The 17,449-nt window shown below is 39.3% G+C and overlaps 2 protein-coding genes across 2 annotated transcripts in view; both read right to left on the reverse strand.

The window, feature by feature from the left end:
- Window positions 1-2,339, reverse strand: part of LOC127446219 (target of Myb1 membrane trafficking protein-like) — a 27,119-nt gene extending 24,780 nt beyond the window's left edge. Inside the window, exon 1 of the mRNA XM_051706969.1 lies at window positions 2,175-2,339. Within this exon, the coding sequence (XP_051562929.1) occupies window positions 2,175-2,295 (121 nt within the window). The 5' untranslated portion in view covers window positions 2,296-2,339. The remainder of the gene's footprint in view (window positions 1-2,174) is intronic.
- A 697-nt stretch (window positions 2,340-3,036) lies between these two features.
- bglapl (bone gamma-carboxyglutamate (gla) protein, like) lies at window positions 3,037-12,121 on the reverse strand. Its single transcript, XM_051706962.1, has 5 exons — window positions 12,069-12,121; window positions 4,541-4,700; window positions 4,230-4,457; window positions 3,922-4,030; window positions 3,037-3,747 (listed from the first exon to the last, which is right to left on the reverse strand). The coding sequence occupies exons 2-5, from the start codon at window positions 4,599-4,601 to the stop codon at window positions 3,645-3,647; spliced, it is 501 nt and encodes a 166-aa protein (XP_051562922.1). The 5' UTR covers window positions 4,602-4,700; window positions 12,069-12,121; the 3' UTR covers window positions 3,037-3,644.
- Window positions 12,122-17,449: the final 5,328 nt, after the last annotated feature.

The raw sequence follows: 17,449 nt of genomic DNA on the forward strand, positions 1-17,449 counted from the left end.
CACGCACACAGAGACAGAGACAAACGCAGAGACACGCACACAGAGACAGAGACACACGCACACAGAGACAGAGACAAACGCAGAGACACACGCACACAGAGACAGAGACAAACGCAGAGATACACGCACACAGAGACAGAGACACACGCACACAGAGACACACGCACACAGAGACAGAGACAAACGCAGAGATACACGCACACAGAGACAGAGACACACGCACACGCACACAGAGACACACGCACACAGAGACACACGCACACAGAGACACACGCACACAGAGACAGAGACAAACGCAGAGACACGCACACAGAGACACACGCACACAGAGACACACGCACACAGAGACAGAGACACACGCACACAGAGACACACGCACACAGAGACAGAGACACACGCACACAGAGACAGAGACACACGCACACGGAGACAGAGACACACGCACATAGAGACAGAGACACACAGAGACACACGCACACAGAGACAGAGACAAACGCAGAGACACGCACACAGAGACAGAGACACACGCACACAGAGACACACGCACACAGAGACAGAGACAAACGCACACAGAGACAGAGACACACGCACACAGAGACAGAGACACACGCACACAGAGACAGAGACACACAGAGACACACGCACACAGAGACAGAGACAAACGCAGAGACACGCACACAGAGACAGAGACACACGCACACAGAGACACACGCACACAGAGACAGAGACAAACGCAGAGACACGCGCACACAGAGACAGAGACAAACGCAGAGATACACGCACACAGAGACAGAGACACGCGCACACAGAGACAGAGACACGCGCACACAGAGACAGGATTACGTATTTAAAATACATAATAAGTAAATGTATTCCACTACAGTTACAATTTAAATCATTGGTAATTAGAATACAGTTACATTAAAAAAGTATTTTGATTACTGAAGAGATTACTTTACATTTTATTGTCATTTGTTTCATTTAATATTTAGTCCTTTCAGATGGAAACATTTATACATATGAATGATGTGATCCAAAGTGCATTTGAACAGCGGTGAAACACTTTCTTATGATGTGTTACATTCATACGAGCAGACAGAGAAGTACGTTTGAAGTAAGTTTGGAGCAGAAGAAATACAAATAAACCTTGTGTAAATTGTCAGCTTTACGCTAAGATAAAATGCTATTTCTAGCCAGATCATCATTGTTTTTCTCTAGAAAGACCTTTGATATTATTCTTGATAATAATTTTTTTTATTGTTTTCCTGTAAAAATATCTAAAAATCCTTAAAACAAGATGAACTTGATTAATCTTGTTTCAGAAACAACACTGCATAAGATATTTGGGTTTTCAGAGAATGTATTTTTAACATGTGTATTTTGTCTTACTGTACTGGCAGAGTTTTTATAGTCAAAACAAGTGAAAAAATCTACCAGTGCTGAAGAAGTAATCCAAAGTATTTAGATTACATTACTGACCTTGAGTAATCTAATGGAATATGTTACAAATTACATTTTACAGCATATATTCTGTAATCTGTAGTGGAATACATTTCAAAAGTAACCCTCACAACACTGCACACACACACACACACACACACACACACACACACACACACACACACACACACACACACACACACACTTTCATGTGACTGTCAGCTGCTTTCGCCACATTCTTTTTGAAATACATGTTACATTCAAATGAATGAAAGTGAGAAAATAGTGAAAGTCAAAAGAGGAAGTTGAGAGGTTTATAAGTTACATGAAACACTTTGAGCAGAATGAACTTTGTTCGCCACTCCTCTGATTGTTTATTATCTGCAATGGTAAACGCGTTCATATCAGTATAACCTTTGACCTAACCCAGTCTGAGAGAAACTTCTATTTTACTCATTTAAAAGAGGACAAAACTGAAAGACATTATTATACTGACATTTTCTGCTTCAGGTGTTCAGTTTCTAAGTTGAAACAGCCTATATAACTGACAGAAATCTTTACTGAAATATGTAATTTATAATGCATCTCTCAGTGAGTGTTTATGGCGTGTCAGACGCGACGCGCGTCAAAAAACACGCCGCAACGCTGAACTCAAGGAAGCGACTAAAATAAACTTTTAAGACTGTGAGTCTAAACTGTCTTCAAATAAACTATCGTTACTGTAAAACACTTACGGATTCGCTGTCCGACAGGAGAAGCGAACGGACTCCCGATGAGAAACTCCATTTGTGCAGTAAAATGTTTAAAGTGACCGACACACTGCGGCGCGGCGCGTTCACATCTTAACTGAAGCATAAACGCGCGCTCACGTGAAGGAAGTGCGATCAAGACTATTTAGCTCGAGACAGAACACTCGTATTTAAATGGATGGGAGACGTCAGAACACCCAATATGGCGGGTGTAGAACCCGAAGTCCCGCCTTACAGGTAAAAGAGCCAATCACCTTTAAGATACAGACATCGCCTGTCAGTCAACTCGAGAACATGCATGCGCATTAGCAGAACCAGCCTGAAAAATAGTTTTTTGTAGCGTGATCTGAGCTAAAGAAGCACAATATATGACACATTTGTTGTCAGATTTAACTGTTGATTTGAAATATGTTATTTGATCGTAATCTTGACCAACCATTTTGGAGATTTCTGTCTTTTCCCATTTAAATAAATAGGAGTTGTACTATTTAAAACTTGTTTACATAGAAAATAGTTGCCCTGGAGCTTTCGAAAGATGGCCGCCGAGTGGACTGACTTGCACTGAAAGACCTTTAGAGCAATCATATCAGACCAAAATACTCTCTATTTAGTTTAGTTTTTTGCAATTTGCAATTTGTGCATAATTTTTTTTTTTTTTTTTTTTGTTATTTATTTATTTATTTTTTGCGATGGACAAGGTTATATATAAAGCCATAAGCAGCACGAATAACAAATAATTTGGTTAATTAATTAGATTGCCTTGAAATTTTAAAAATTCAACTAAAACAATTTTCAACACTTATTGTAGGCCTAAAACTAAATAAATAACCAGACACTCTCCAATAAATATATATATGTAAATATTTAATTTCATTTTGTTTTAGCATACATTCTATACAAGTATTATGTGCACAAAACAATAAAAGAACAGTAAAATGCATTACTCACAAAAATGTCAACAATTTCAGGTTACTTGTCAATGAACAATCCCAGGTGATATATATATATATATATATATATATATATATATATATATATATATATATATATATATATACACACACACACACACACACACACACACACACACACAGTACAATACAGAGGAAATAATTTGAGTGTTAAAGAGTGAATCTAAGAGCTCATTTTCATCTCGAAGCAGGAAAATATTCGTTTTATCACAGCACCACAAACAAATATCATTAAAACTATTCCTAAATCTAGAGGCTTATTTTGAACTACACAGCTATCAAAGAGTTTGTCTATAATACTATAGAAATAATTTCACTTTGAGAAATTTTGTACTAATTGCATTAATAAATTTTCTATCACTGCCATTATAAAACAACGAAGCTTAAAACCGTGATGTAGCCCATTCCTCACAAAGATAACAACAAATAGCTTTTTATTTATTTCCGATGAGCTTAAGGGAAGGGTTTGCTTTTGAAGATCGTGTTAATATGGGATGGGTCCATAATATGCCGTGTAAGCGGCCACGATTCCGGTGGTTTCGGCCATGTGCTCGCAGGCCAGATTGACTTCACACACTTCTCTCAAGCTGAGGGACAGAAAAAGAGAAAATCCCCATTAGAATCATGACATAAACGAGGAATCATCAATGAATTATCAACAATGATGAGTTCTATTTTTGTAAACACATCAGACTGGCAGCTTTAAAACTAAAATGTAAAATATTGTTCAGAATAAAGTGAATGTATTTGTGTGAATTGACCTCTCGAGTTGTTGTGGAGTGAGATCGGTCGCAGTTGGTCCTGCTCTCCGGCGCCGCAGCAGTGACGCCGCGACATCTCGCTTCAGCAGCACGTGAGGCGCAGGAGTGCCTGAAAACACACAAAACACTCTCTTATCATTGAGCTACATTTATACACACTATGGGCCTCTTTCACAAAACACAAGTAGAATGAATTTTGTGTGCATCATCCATAAGATCAAAGAGGCTGAACTGAATGCAGCAATATACGAAAGCAGGGTTTTATAAGCATTCATCAATGAGACACATACAAGACGTTTGTTTCTCACCTTCAGCGCTGGCTGAGTTTGATTCAGACGAGGAAGAGGAAGAATCAGATGCCGAATCAGAAGCTGAATCAGACGCCGAATCAGATGCAGAGTCGGATGCAGAGTCAGACTCAGATGAAGATGAACTGGAATTAGAATCGGAGGCAGATGAAGATGCAGAATCAGAGGCAGCAGCAGTAGGAGCAACTTCGACCTCAGGATCAACAGCACTGTCAGGCTCTGTGGACACTAGACACAAATACAGCACACTATTAAGAACACTCAGTCTATATCACCATCTTCAAACCTCCTCTTACAGACATGCGTCTCACCTCCCATTGACATGCAGACAGACAGCAGAGCGCAGACACTCAGGAGCATCAAAGTCTTCATGGTTCTTCAGGTCTTGTGTTCTTCTCTCAACAGATGTCAGCAGTGTTTCTTCGTTTCTCTTCTGTCTGTCATCCGTTCATTCACGGGCATGTTTATACTCTTACATTCACCCACACAGATCATTGCTAGAGTTTGTGATTGGTTTGAAAATCGAGTAACGTCCTTCCCCTTTCTACATTCCAACAACAACACACACCCGACAACCACAGGCTGGCAAACGGACACACATGCACCTAAACATGGGAAATCATGCCAAAACCACTAACGAACTTGGTTTGTTGCACAGCGGCCCTTAATGAAACGCTCGCTCCGTCTGTGGGGAAATGTAGGCGATGCTTCTAAATGTAAAATGTATATTTTTCTTCAGTGGTCACTCTGTTTTATCCCAGAGTCTAAATGTTCCTGGATCAAACCAGATGAGATTCCTGAGCAAGATCCCAGAACGCTCCTGGTTACGGGAGACTGTCAGGACGATCTCACGGGAAACTTAAAATCTGCTGTGGATCGTGTGTGTCAAACGCTTCTGTTATGTAATAATCTGTTCAGTATCAGTCCAGCATGCTTAAAGGAAGCTGAACTTTAATAGGCATCAAACGAATTCGTTTCCACTCAACCTAAAATAAATCCAAACAGAATGTGGGTCAGATCATATGGAACATATCATTAGGGTTACAGGGGTCCCACGTAATTCTCCACTTCAGTCGAGATCTGATCGTACAAATACAACCAGCCGGAACTCATTATGTGACAGACGTGAACTAAATGTTTCTTATAAAACTGTATGAAACCACACAACAGCGGTTCACTTACATGCTTTACATGTTTCTGTAGATTTGTATGTATATTTGGTTCATCATATACATATCCAGAGAGTCTAGAGGACCTTGTAATTCATTATGATGGTGGTGTTATCATTTCTGAAAATATCTAGTTTATATATGGATGCTTACCTGTCAAAATATAGGACACTAAAGCTAGTTATAATCACTACATACTAACTGTAACCCAAACATTATAAAAAAACTTTATTTTCTGTATTTATAACAAGCCACTTTTGCTTTTGAAGACGAGCCCAAAAGGAGGTTTGACCATATTTAGCAAACATCTGGGGACATTTCTCAGTAAATGTATCCCTGAAGTATGGAAATATTAAAAGCACACACATAAACACATATGTACATGCATTTTAGAGAATTAACCACAAGAAATGTGATCTGATCTTCACATTAGTAAAGTCATAATAATTTATAAAGTATACACTTTCGTTAAAAATTATGCGACTGTGGTGGCATCTTTGCAAAATTCAATCGCGTGCTTCATTACACGTTTCACTGCAGTTCTGAGGTGAAATGTCCACTGTGTGGTGCTAAAAGCGAGTTAAATGTCCTTTCAAACAGATTAAAGGTGCTGTACATGATTTTTACTTGATGTAGCCACGCCCTCTCTTTTCAAAACCATGCACACCAAAGACATGCGCAAACTATACCTACCAACACTCCCGATTTTAAAGGGTTTCTCCCATTTTTCCACACTGTACTCCACTGTACTCCCAGTTTACAATTTCTCCCAATAAACTCACGATGTTCAGCATCCACACTTTGCTCGTGAGAATGTATTAGACCTGTAAGTAAGGTTGCCATCCGACCCGTAAAATACGGGATCGTCCCGTATTTAAATATGAAATGATGCGTCCTGTATCGAATCAATACGGGACTCGATTTGTCCCCTAAGCTGGTCAGATGGTATCACGGCAAAGTCGTTCCAGATTGTTAAATTAACACTGATATAAGCAGGGTTGTGAGTGTTACTTTTGAAATCTATTCCACTACAGATTACAGAATACATGCTGTAAAATGTCATTTGTAACGAATCCGCTTCTTAAAAGGGGGGGCTCTGTCACATATTCCCTGTTTTTGTGTTGACTTTTGTAGAAATTCTTGTTTAGCTCCTGTTTCCTGTTAGTTTGTAGTCCTTTTGTAGTTTCTTTTTATGATTGGGTTTTCCCCTGATTGTTTCCCAGGTGTTCCTTGTTTGCCCCCATGTATTTAAGCCCTTGTTTTCCGCTGGTTTCTTTATCAGTCTACACATGTGTTGTCACATTCTGTGCCTGGTTTCTCGTGTTTTGTTTCGTTTTATTCTGAGTACTTTGTTTATCTTTGGTTTCCATTAAAAGCTACATTTAGATCCTCATTCCTCACCTGCCTCCTCACAAATCTAAATACTTTGGATTACTTCAGTACTGGTAGATTTTTATTTTAATTTTCACTTTTTTTGACTATAAAAACTCTGCCAGTACAGTAAGACAATATACACATGTTAAAAATACATTCTCTGAAAAACCCAAATATCTTATGCAGTGTTGTTTCTGAAACAAGATAAATCAAATTGATCTTGTTTTAAGGATTTTTTTTTTCTCCCCAATTTGGAATGCCCAATGTGCTCTAAGTCCTCGTGCTGGTGTAGTGACTCGCCTCAATCCGGGTAGCGGAGGACGAATCTCAGTTGCCTCCGCATCTGAGACCGTCAATCCGCGCATCTTATCAAGTGACTTGAGCACGTTACCACGGAGACCTACCGCATGTGGAGGCTTCACGCTATTCTCTGCAGCATCCACGCACAACTCACCATGCACCCCACTGAGAGCCAGAACCACATTATAGTGACCACGAGGAGGTAACCCCATGTGACTCTACCCTACCTAGCAACCGGGCCAATTTGGTTGCTTAGGAGACCCGGCTGGAGTCACTCAGTACACCCTGAATTTGAACTTGTGACTCCAGGTATGGGAGTCAGCGTCAATACTTGCTGAGCTACCCAGGCCCCTGTTTTAAGGATTTTTAGATATTTTTACAGGAAAACAATACAAAAATTATCAAGAATATGATTTTTGCCCTAATATCAAAGATCTTACTAGAAAAAAAGAAATTATGATCCAACGTGAATTTTTTTTAATAAAATATGATCGTGCCTGGTAACATGTGCATGTAAAATGTCTAGAAATAGCATTTTATCTTAGCGTAAAGATGACAATTTACACAAGGTTTATTTCTATTTCTTCTGCTCCAAACTTACTTCAAACTTACTTCTCTGTCTGCTCGTATGAATGTAACACATCATAAGAAAGTGTTTCACCGCTGTTCAAATGCACTTTGGATCACATCATTTATATGTATAAATGTTTTCCATCTGAAAGGACTAAATATTAAATGAAACAAATGACAATAAAATGCAAAGTAATCTCTTCAGTAATCAAAATACTTTTTGAATGTAACTGTATTCTAATTATCAATGATTTAAATTGTATCTGTAATGGAATACAGTTACTTATATTTTTCATTTTAAATACGTAATCCCGCTACATGTATTCCATTACTCCCCAACCCTGGATATAAGTTAGAAATTTTTCTGAAAAGTCTACACATAAAACTAAAACTATGGATTTATAATTAAAAAACAGAAGGCTCAATATAAATGTTCAATAAGATGTACGGAATTACACAGATCCAACAATGTATGAATACTATCACTGAGTCATAAAGACAAGTACAGGTGAAGGAAAAAAATAAATAATTAAAATAAAGTAAAAAAAAATTTTTTTTAAATACATACAGTATAAACCAACACAGATGTAGATATACATAAATAAGATAAATAATTGAAATAAAATAGCTATATTTTTAAAATTTTTAAAAAATTTCTCATAAGAAAGGATATACACTTTTTAAATTAATAACTCAAAAAGCATTTATTGCTAAAACTGTGAAGGATATGGTAAAGGACCATCTGAATAAATTTCTTGGTAGTATTTATATTCAGTGCAGTGTTATTGACCGGTACTGCAGCTCCCTATACGCATATTACATAGTCTGCTAAGTGCACCTACTCCCTACGGGGGGCACCAGAGACTCCACCAGCTGCTGTACCTCGCTCATACAAACCACAATCTGATGTTGGCAGGTATGGCGCAAACACAGCAGAGACCATTGTGTTGGAGCAGATGGAGGGCAACGGGTCCCCCTAAACATTTCACCCATCTGACCCAGAGTGTTTTGCGGGAGCAGAATGATTGACAAGCAGAAACTGTTCAGATCTGTTAACGAGACAGGTGCGATATTTCATGGCACCTATTCAGTGATATTTGACAGGTAATAGAGGCATTTTCTGCATGCCATTTTATAAAAATAAAAAAAAAACACTAATAGCACCTTTAATGCTCTACTGAGTTTTTAATCAACAAAATCTTCCTCCCTACTATGGGCGGCGCCAGTGACGTAACTACAGGGTGGGCAGGGGCCCGGGGTGACAGGGGCCCAAGACGGCCGACCAAAAGGGAACCCATAAAAAAACGACCATGCGCAAGGGCAATGAAAAATGACAGAGGGGAACCCCCACCCCATCTCGAAGTGTGAAAACAAGAAAAAGGAGCCCAATGGGTTCTTTGCACTGGGGCCCGTAAGAACCAAGTTGCACCACTAGGTGGCACTATGGGTGGGCTATGGGGGCTTAAGCCCTAAATGTTTTCAGTAAAGCCCTGGATGTTTTTATCATCTTGTAGTGATATCAAAAGTACCAGTGCTTCGGTATAAAATGATTAGTACATTTGAATATATTTGAAATTAAATAATATACAGTATATGTATATTAGAATTGTCAGAATGAATGTGTTAATGCATGTGTGGCAGGGCGGAGGGCGGGGCCGGGTCGTGATTCTACACACCCGGCTCCTAATCAGGCTGATTTTCTGAACGAGAGGGATAAAGGCCGACTGGAGACAGCAGTGCGACAGAGAGAGAGTTACAGACAGCTGTCCGACACCTGTGTGTGTTTGTGTCTTTTGGTTTAAGTCCATTATTAAACTATTATTTATATTATAAAGCCGGTTCTCGCCTCCTCCATTCCATGAATGTGTTACACTGGTGCCGAAACCCGGGAAGGAGGAGGGATGCGCCGTAGTAGAGTCCTCGCCACTACCATCCACCTCAACGGAGCAACTGCAGGAGGGGAGGAGGAGACCCCTACCAGCCGCTGAAACGCAGCGAGATCTGAGAGGGAGGGGCTCCTGGCCGACCACCTGGAGTGGGAGAACCGCTGCCAGGGGCAGGGGAGACCCTTCCGTCCACCGAAAACGCAGCGGGGCATTCCGTCCGCCAGGGGCCGGAGGACTGCCTCCGATCTGCCCTGGGAGGCACAGCTGTTGTCCACCAGAGGGTGGAGGAGTGGCCGAGGACCAGGCTACGGCATATCGGAGAACTGGCAAGTGAATTCTCTCTCTCTCTCCCGCTGCCGCTCTGTGTTGGCCTTTTCCCTCTCTTTTTAATTTTTTTTGTTAATTTGGCACGTTCGCCGTTACGGCGTGTAGGTGCCACATTTTTTTTTTGTTTCCCTCCCCTTGTCCCATCCCCTGATCCAGGTAGATGGGGATCACCTGCTGACAGACGGGGCAGAAGGCACGCCCCCCCCCAGGGAAAGGGAGGGGATGTACGTCATGCCGGGGGCTCCCCGGCCTGAGAGAACGCGGGAGGAAAGTGGCAGGGTGGAGGGCAGGGCCGGGTCGTGATTCTACACACCCAGCTCCTAATCAGGCTGATTAGCCCGAGAGGGATAAAGGCCGACTGGAGACAGCAGTGCGACAGAGAGAGAGTTATGGACAGCTGTCCGACACCTGTGTGTGTTTGTGTCTTTTGGTTTAAGTCCATTATTAAACTATTATTTATATTATCAAGCTGGTTCTCGCCTCCTCCTTTCCATGAATGTGTTACAGCATGAAATTAATTAAAAAAGTTTAACGAGTTAATTTTTCTTAATCGCGATTAAAGCATTTAACATTAATACAGCATAAACTAGCATAAACACTTGTTGGAAGGGTGGAAACTTTTGCGATGTGTCTGCCCGGAGTCATTACAGTGATGCACACTTCACTACACACACAACAGCACTTCCTTGTCAGTGATAAAATTATGGAGAAAGGACCTCTCAATGCTATTTGATGTACAAAACAAGCCCAGATATGACCTGTGACAGAAATCAAGTATTTTTGCCTTTGTAAGATGCATTTGAATTACCATAGAAACAAGTCAAGTCTTAACTATCACCAAAATGCAGAATGAGTCGTTTTTGTCTGCAAGTGCTTTTCATGTGGAGTTCAAAGTGGCACTCCATGTGGCGTTGACGCTCTGATGCAAATCATGAACATGGCTTCACGACTGTTGTAGGAAAGCGGATAGCCACAGTCTACCTGCAGATTAATATTGTGGAGCGTTTAAGAGATTTAATGGCCATTGCAATGAATATGCAACCTATGAGGGGAAACTAGTTCTTTCAATTAGTTAACTTCTCACTTAGACTTTGGGAAACGATTAATGTTACCTGAATTGGTGACAATTGAAATTTAGCTCAGGTGCATCCCATCTGCTAGCTGCCTTGAGATGTCACACAGGTCACATAAACTACAACACATAGAGACTGTATCACCTAGATATCACTGTGTCTGTTTACCAAACTACCAAATACAAAACTCTCACTAAATCATTTAGAATTTTTTTAATTAAGGTTAAACTTGAAAAAACAAACAAAAATTGAAGATAAACATCATATAAAGGTAGGGCTACTAAACATTAGATCTCTTTCTACCAAAGCACTAATTGTAAATGAAATTATTACAGATACACTGTCATAGATCATGAAGAGCTAACAAAACTTATCAAAACATCAAAAACCACAGCATGTATGTTAGATTCAATACCAACTAAGCTCTTAAAAGAGGTATTCCCTGGGGGCCTGGGTAGCTCAGCAAGTATTGACACTGACTACCACCCCTTGAGTCGCGAGTTAGAATCCAGGGCATGCTGAGTGACTCCAGCCAGGTCTCCTAAGCAACCAAATTGGCCCGGTTCCTAGGGAGGGTAGAGTCACATGGGGTAACCTCATCATGGTTGCTATAATGTGGTTCTCGCTCTCAGTGGGGCACGTGGTGAGTTGTGTGTGGATGCCGCGGAGAATAGCGTGAAGCCTCCACACGTGCAACTTCTCCGTGGTAACTCGCTCAATAAGCCACGTGATAAGATTCGCGGATTCTTATCTCAGACGCAGAGGCGACTGAGATTTGTCCTTCGCCACCCAGATTGAGGCGAGTCACTACAACACCATGAGGACTTAGAGCGCATTGGGAATTGGGCATTCCAAATTGGGGAGAAAAGGGAGGGAAAAAAAAGGGTATTCCCTATAATCTCACAACCTCTTTTTAATATTATTAAATCCTCACTATCCTTAGGATATGTCCCAAGGAACTTTAAAATGGTAGTTATCAAACCGCTTATTAAGAATCATAGCTTATTATAGACCGATTTAAAATCTCTCATTTATGTCAAAAATACTAGAAAAGGTTGAGTCTTCCCAACTATGTTCATTTCTACAGAGAAATGGAATATATGAACAATTTCATATAACAGATTCATATCTCGAAGTTACCAGAGCCAGCCAGATCCAGCTGCGTTCCTGCTTCGTGTCAGACTCCACTGCTATGTGTCGCTGAGTGATGATGACAAACTACAGCCAGTGCTAGCAGTGCTTCAGTCTTGGACTTGAACTGATGCCAATTCCAACAGTAAGATATCGGATACTTCTTATGCCACTGCCTGAACCTTGGACATAGGATAGACCTCACCAAACCTCACCGAAATGACCTGCCGGTTGAACTGCGATGCACTTCATTAATCTCTGCCTGCATCACCTTTGTCTAGTGATAGACTGCACTCTTGAAATAGAATACATAGACTAACAATTAATTTCCAATAAAAGCCTTCATCAGCCAACTAACAAGGACAATGCATCAATGTGAACTTCTGCAGTTAATCCAGGATGAACTTCAAAGACATTAGTCATTAATCTTACAGTTCATACAAAATCTTTGTTTAAACACTGACCCTTAATACTTAGTTTACTCATTTTAAACCACAACTTGCACTGCACACAAATAACTAATATTGGCATTATATTCATGTTGTTTAGTCAGAGGTGAACTGGCCCCCACATTGAGCCTGGTTTCTCCCAAGGTTATTTTTCTCCATTAACCAACATCTTATAGAGTTTTGTATTCCTTACCACAGTCGCCTTCAGCTTGCTCACTGGGGTTATAAATGCAATTATTATTTAATTATTACATTTTTATACACAATTTACAATCATATTTAATCAAACTACACAATGATCACTCTAAGAATTTTTTGTTTTTGCATGATCTTCTGTAAAGCTGTTTTAAAATGATGTGTGTTGTGAAAAGCGCTATACAAATAAAAATGATTTGACTTTCTCAGGATCATCTTTGAGATGTTTCTACACTTTGTGGCAAATTCAATTGATTGGACATGATTTGGAAAGGCACACACCTGTCTATATAAGGTCTCACAGCTGAAAATGCATATCAGAACAAAAAACCAAGCCATGAGGTCAAAGAAACTGCCTGTAGAGCTCAGAGACAGGATTGTGTCGAGGCACAGATCTGGGGAAGGCTACAAAAGTGTGGCCTACATAATTCTTAAATAGAAGCAGTTTGGAAGAACCAGGACTTTTCCTAGAGCTGGCCACCCGGCCAAACTGAGCAATCGGGGGAGAACTGTCTTGGTAAGAGAGGTGACCAAGAACCCAATGGTCACTCTGGTTGAGCTCCAGAGATCATGTGTGGAGATGGGAGAAACTTGCAGAAGGACAACCATCACTGCAATACTCCACCGATCCGGGCTTTATGGCAGAGTGGCCAAACGGAAGTCTCTCCTCAGTGCAAGACACATAAAAGCCCACTTGGAAAGAATGTGAGAAACAAGATTCTCTGGTCTGATGAAACGAAGATTGAACTGTTTGGTCTCAGTTCCAAGCATCATGTCTGGAGGAAACCAGACACCGCTCATCACCTGCGCAATACCATCCCAATGGTGAAACATGCTGTGGGGGTGTTTTTCAGCAGCAGGGACTGGGGGACTGGTCAGGGTTGAAGGAAAATACAGAGATATCCTAAATGAAAACCTGGTCCAGAGCGCTCAGGACCTCAGACTGGGCCGAAGGTTCACCTTCCAACAGGACAATGACCCTAAGCACACAGTCAAGACAACACAAGAGTGGCTTGGGGACAACTCTGTGAATGTCCTTGAGTGGCCCAGCCAGAGCCCAGACCTGAACACAATCGAACATCTCTGGAGAGACCTGAAAATGACTGTCCACTGACAGTCCCCATCCAACCTGACAGAGCTTGAGAGGATCTGCAGAGAAGAATGGGAGAAAATTCCCAAATCCAGGTGTGCTTGTTGCATCATACCCAAAAACACTTGAGGCTGTAATCGCTGCCAAAGGTGCTTCAACTAAGTGCTGAGTTAAGGGTCTGAATACTTATGTCAATGTGATATTTCAGTTTTTCTTTTTAATAAATTTGCAAAGTTATCAAAAATCTGGTTTATTAAGATCTGGTTTATTTATTGGTATGGAGTGTAGATTGATGTGAAAAAGTAATAATTTAAAGCATTTTAGCATAAGGCTGCAACATAACAAAATGTGGAAAAAATTGAAGGGGTGTGAATACTTTCTGAATGCACTGTATATATAAAAGTTAATGATACCCGTATTTTTACACTATTGATTATACCAAAAAACGACTCATGCAAAAAGAACACTCATCACTCGCGGCTGCAACTGTGTGTATGTCTGTCTTGGTTAAATATTGGAAACTGTGTTGAACTGTATTAAGTACCATATATTAAGATACATAACCCTGAAAACAAAGTGCAATATACAGATGTGCTCAAGAGACAAAGCTGTTTTGTTTTGATGCTTCATTAAGTTTTGTGAGCAGCAACTGATCAATAGCATGTTCTTCTGGAAAACAGTCCTATATTGCACTTAGACATATCTCTAAGAGATCTGACCTCTTTTGACCTTTCCCTGTTTGTGTGTGTGTGTGATACAAGGAGAAATTAGATTTGGCCGGTCTGCTGTGTAATTTCCATGTCTGGTACTGTGTGTGTGTAGTGGACGTTTTTCAGTGGAGGGAAAGTTTAGGATTCCCAGGAAACACAGAAACATGGCAGCACTGACTGTGTGTTGAGTTCCATACAGTCTTGTCCACCTTATAATTTTCAGTGTTGTGTGGATGGATATTTTCAACGTTTGCAGGTCTTTCCCAAGTTCAGTGCTAAAGCCGCAGAACAAGTTCATCCAGAATCAAACTAAGAGAACTTACAGCCTGCACCTGAAAACAAAATATCTGATGATGTTTCAGCTGCTGTTGAGCTTCTAGTGGCATTCAGAGGTTTAGTGTTAAAACTCATGTCTCTTCAACAACTGTGATTGAGATTGAAGCAAATGAATTAGTTCTCAGAATGGAGAGAGAGAGACGAAAGTTCATCTAGTGCAATGGTCAGATGTGGGTGAAACTCTGGTATCCACCATCACTGCAGACACCACAAACAAACCCAACAAACCTCAGTGTGTGTGTGTGTACAGTGTTATATAAAAGCTGAGCATATAGATAGTTTGAGTATTTCTGCGCCGTATGTCTGCACAATCCGATAATTACAGTGCGAGTTTGTCTGTTTTTAGCCTTTAATGTTTTTAGCAGAACTGAGTGTCAGTTTTGACTTTCACACTGCACATCTGTCCAACTGTGATTTTACTCTGATATATGTATGTTTGTGAGTCCTGAATGTGTACAAAGAACATTTATGATGGAGCAAAACAGGTATGATTGTATATTATCTGTTGTTTTCACATTTGTGTTGGGTCACTCTCAGGAAACGCTGCCATTTCTGACTGTAAATTATGTTGTTTTGTTGATATTTTCCATGATTAAAATTTTTTGACAACTGACCTGCTTTAACCACATAATTAAACCCTGAAAAATTGGGTTGACACAGAACATGTTTAAAAGTGAAAAGGTTGGAATGATAAACAGTGCTGGGTTGTAATGGATTACATGTAATCTGGATTATGTAATCAGATTACAAACATAAAATACTTGTAATTAGATTTGACATTCTTGACCACATAACCAATCAGTCAACGACAATAACTAGTGCGTAGTTTACTAATTATGCTCCTAAATTTTAAAAGAGCTAGCGGACTGAGCCAGAATCTGAAGTCAGGTATCACAACATACACTGAAGACTGTGCGGTCCTGATCATCATTTGAGCACAAAAAACTTGACTTTCAAAGAGACACGGGGAAAAAAATACCTGCAGCAATGCCATCTTTGCCTTGCCAATGTAATCTATGTTTAAAAATGTATATACAGTATGTTTTTACTAATGTTTAATGAAAGAAGTGTTAATTGCGACTAATTACAATTCAAATTAATTGCAAAATATGCAATGAGTCATCCAAAAGTAATCAGATCAGATTGTGTAAAACTGTAATGTAAAAGATTGTTACTGGTTAAAATTTAAATAGTGCAATTGTAATAGTACCGGATTACATTTCAGAAATAATCTACACAACACCGATGATAATTAAGTCTAATTACTCTGCTAAAATGTAATCACATATATGGGGGGTTATAGTTTGAGTCGAGACATATTTTGTCTACGATGGTTTAGGCACTGCTACTTTGCTCTTGAGATGGAAAAATATGATTTTTTAGATGTTCAGAATCAGAACTAACCTTTTTAAATGAAATGATTTAAAGTAATAATAAAAATTATGTATAATTTCCTAAATTTACAGGCACAAATTGGCTTGGAAAATATCAGTTCATAAGCTGTATTCCATGTCAGCATTGTTTGATTTCTCAGTCATGTTCTACATAGACTGAATGAGTTACATATCAGAAATGAGATTTCCATATCTGTAGATTATTATTTATAAACATGGACAGTGTTGGAAGGGTTACTTCTGAAATCTATTCCACTACAGATTACAGAATACATGCTGTAAAATGTAATTTGTAATGTATTCCGTTAGATTACTCAAGGTCAGTAATGTAATCTAAATACTTTGGATTACTTCTTCAGCACTGGTAGATTTTTTTCACTTGTTTTGACTATAAAAACTCTGCCAGTACAGTAAGACAAAATACACATGTTAAAAATACATTCTCTGAAAAACCCAAATATCTTATGCAGTGTTGTTTCTGAAACAAGATTAATCAAATTGATCTTGTTTTAAGGATTTTTAGATATTTTTACAGGAAAACAATACAAAAATTATGATCTTTGCCCTAATATCAAAGGTCTTACTAGAAAAAAAGAAATTATGATCCAACATGAATTTTCTTGATAAATAAATATGATCGTGTCTGGTAACATGTGCATGTAAAATGGCTAGAAATAGCATTTTATCTTAGCGTACAGCTGACAATTTACACAAGGTTTATTTCTATTTCTTCTGCTCCAAACTTACTTCAAACTTACTTCTCTGTCTGCTCGTATGAATGTAACACATCATAAGAAAGTGTTTCACCGCTGTTCAAATGCACTTTGGATCGCATCATTTATATGTATAAATGTTTTCCATCTGAAAAGTCTAAATATTAAATGAAACAAATGACAATAAAATGCAAAGTAATCTCTTCAGTAATCTAAATACTTTTTGAATGTAACTGTATTCTAATTACCAATGATTTAAATTGTAACTGTAGTGGAATACAGTTACTTATATTTTGTATTTTAAATACGTAATCCCGTTACATGTATTCCGTTACTCCCCAACCCTGAACATGGATAATTTTACCTTGTCCAAAAAAGTCTGGATTTGGATGCATCACATGTGATAATGTCATGTGTTACATGATTAGTTCGAAATAATACAAGAATCCAAAAGCCTGACATGTCAAAATGTCTTATTAAACATACAGTGATATTAAACCGAG

This window comes from Myxocyprinus asiaticus, chromosome 9 (genome assembly GCF_019703515.2).
Source record: "Myxocyprinus asiaticus isolate MX2 ecotype Aquarium Trade chromosome 9, UBuf_Myxa_2, whole genome shotgun sequence".
NCBI classification, from domain to species: Eukaryota; Metazoa; Chordata; class Actinopteri; order Cypriniformes; family Catostomidae; genus Myxocyprinus; species Myxocyprinus asiaticus.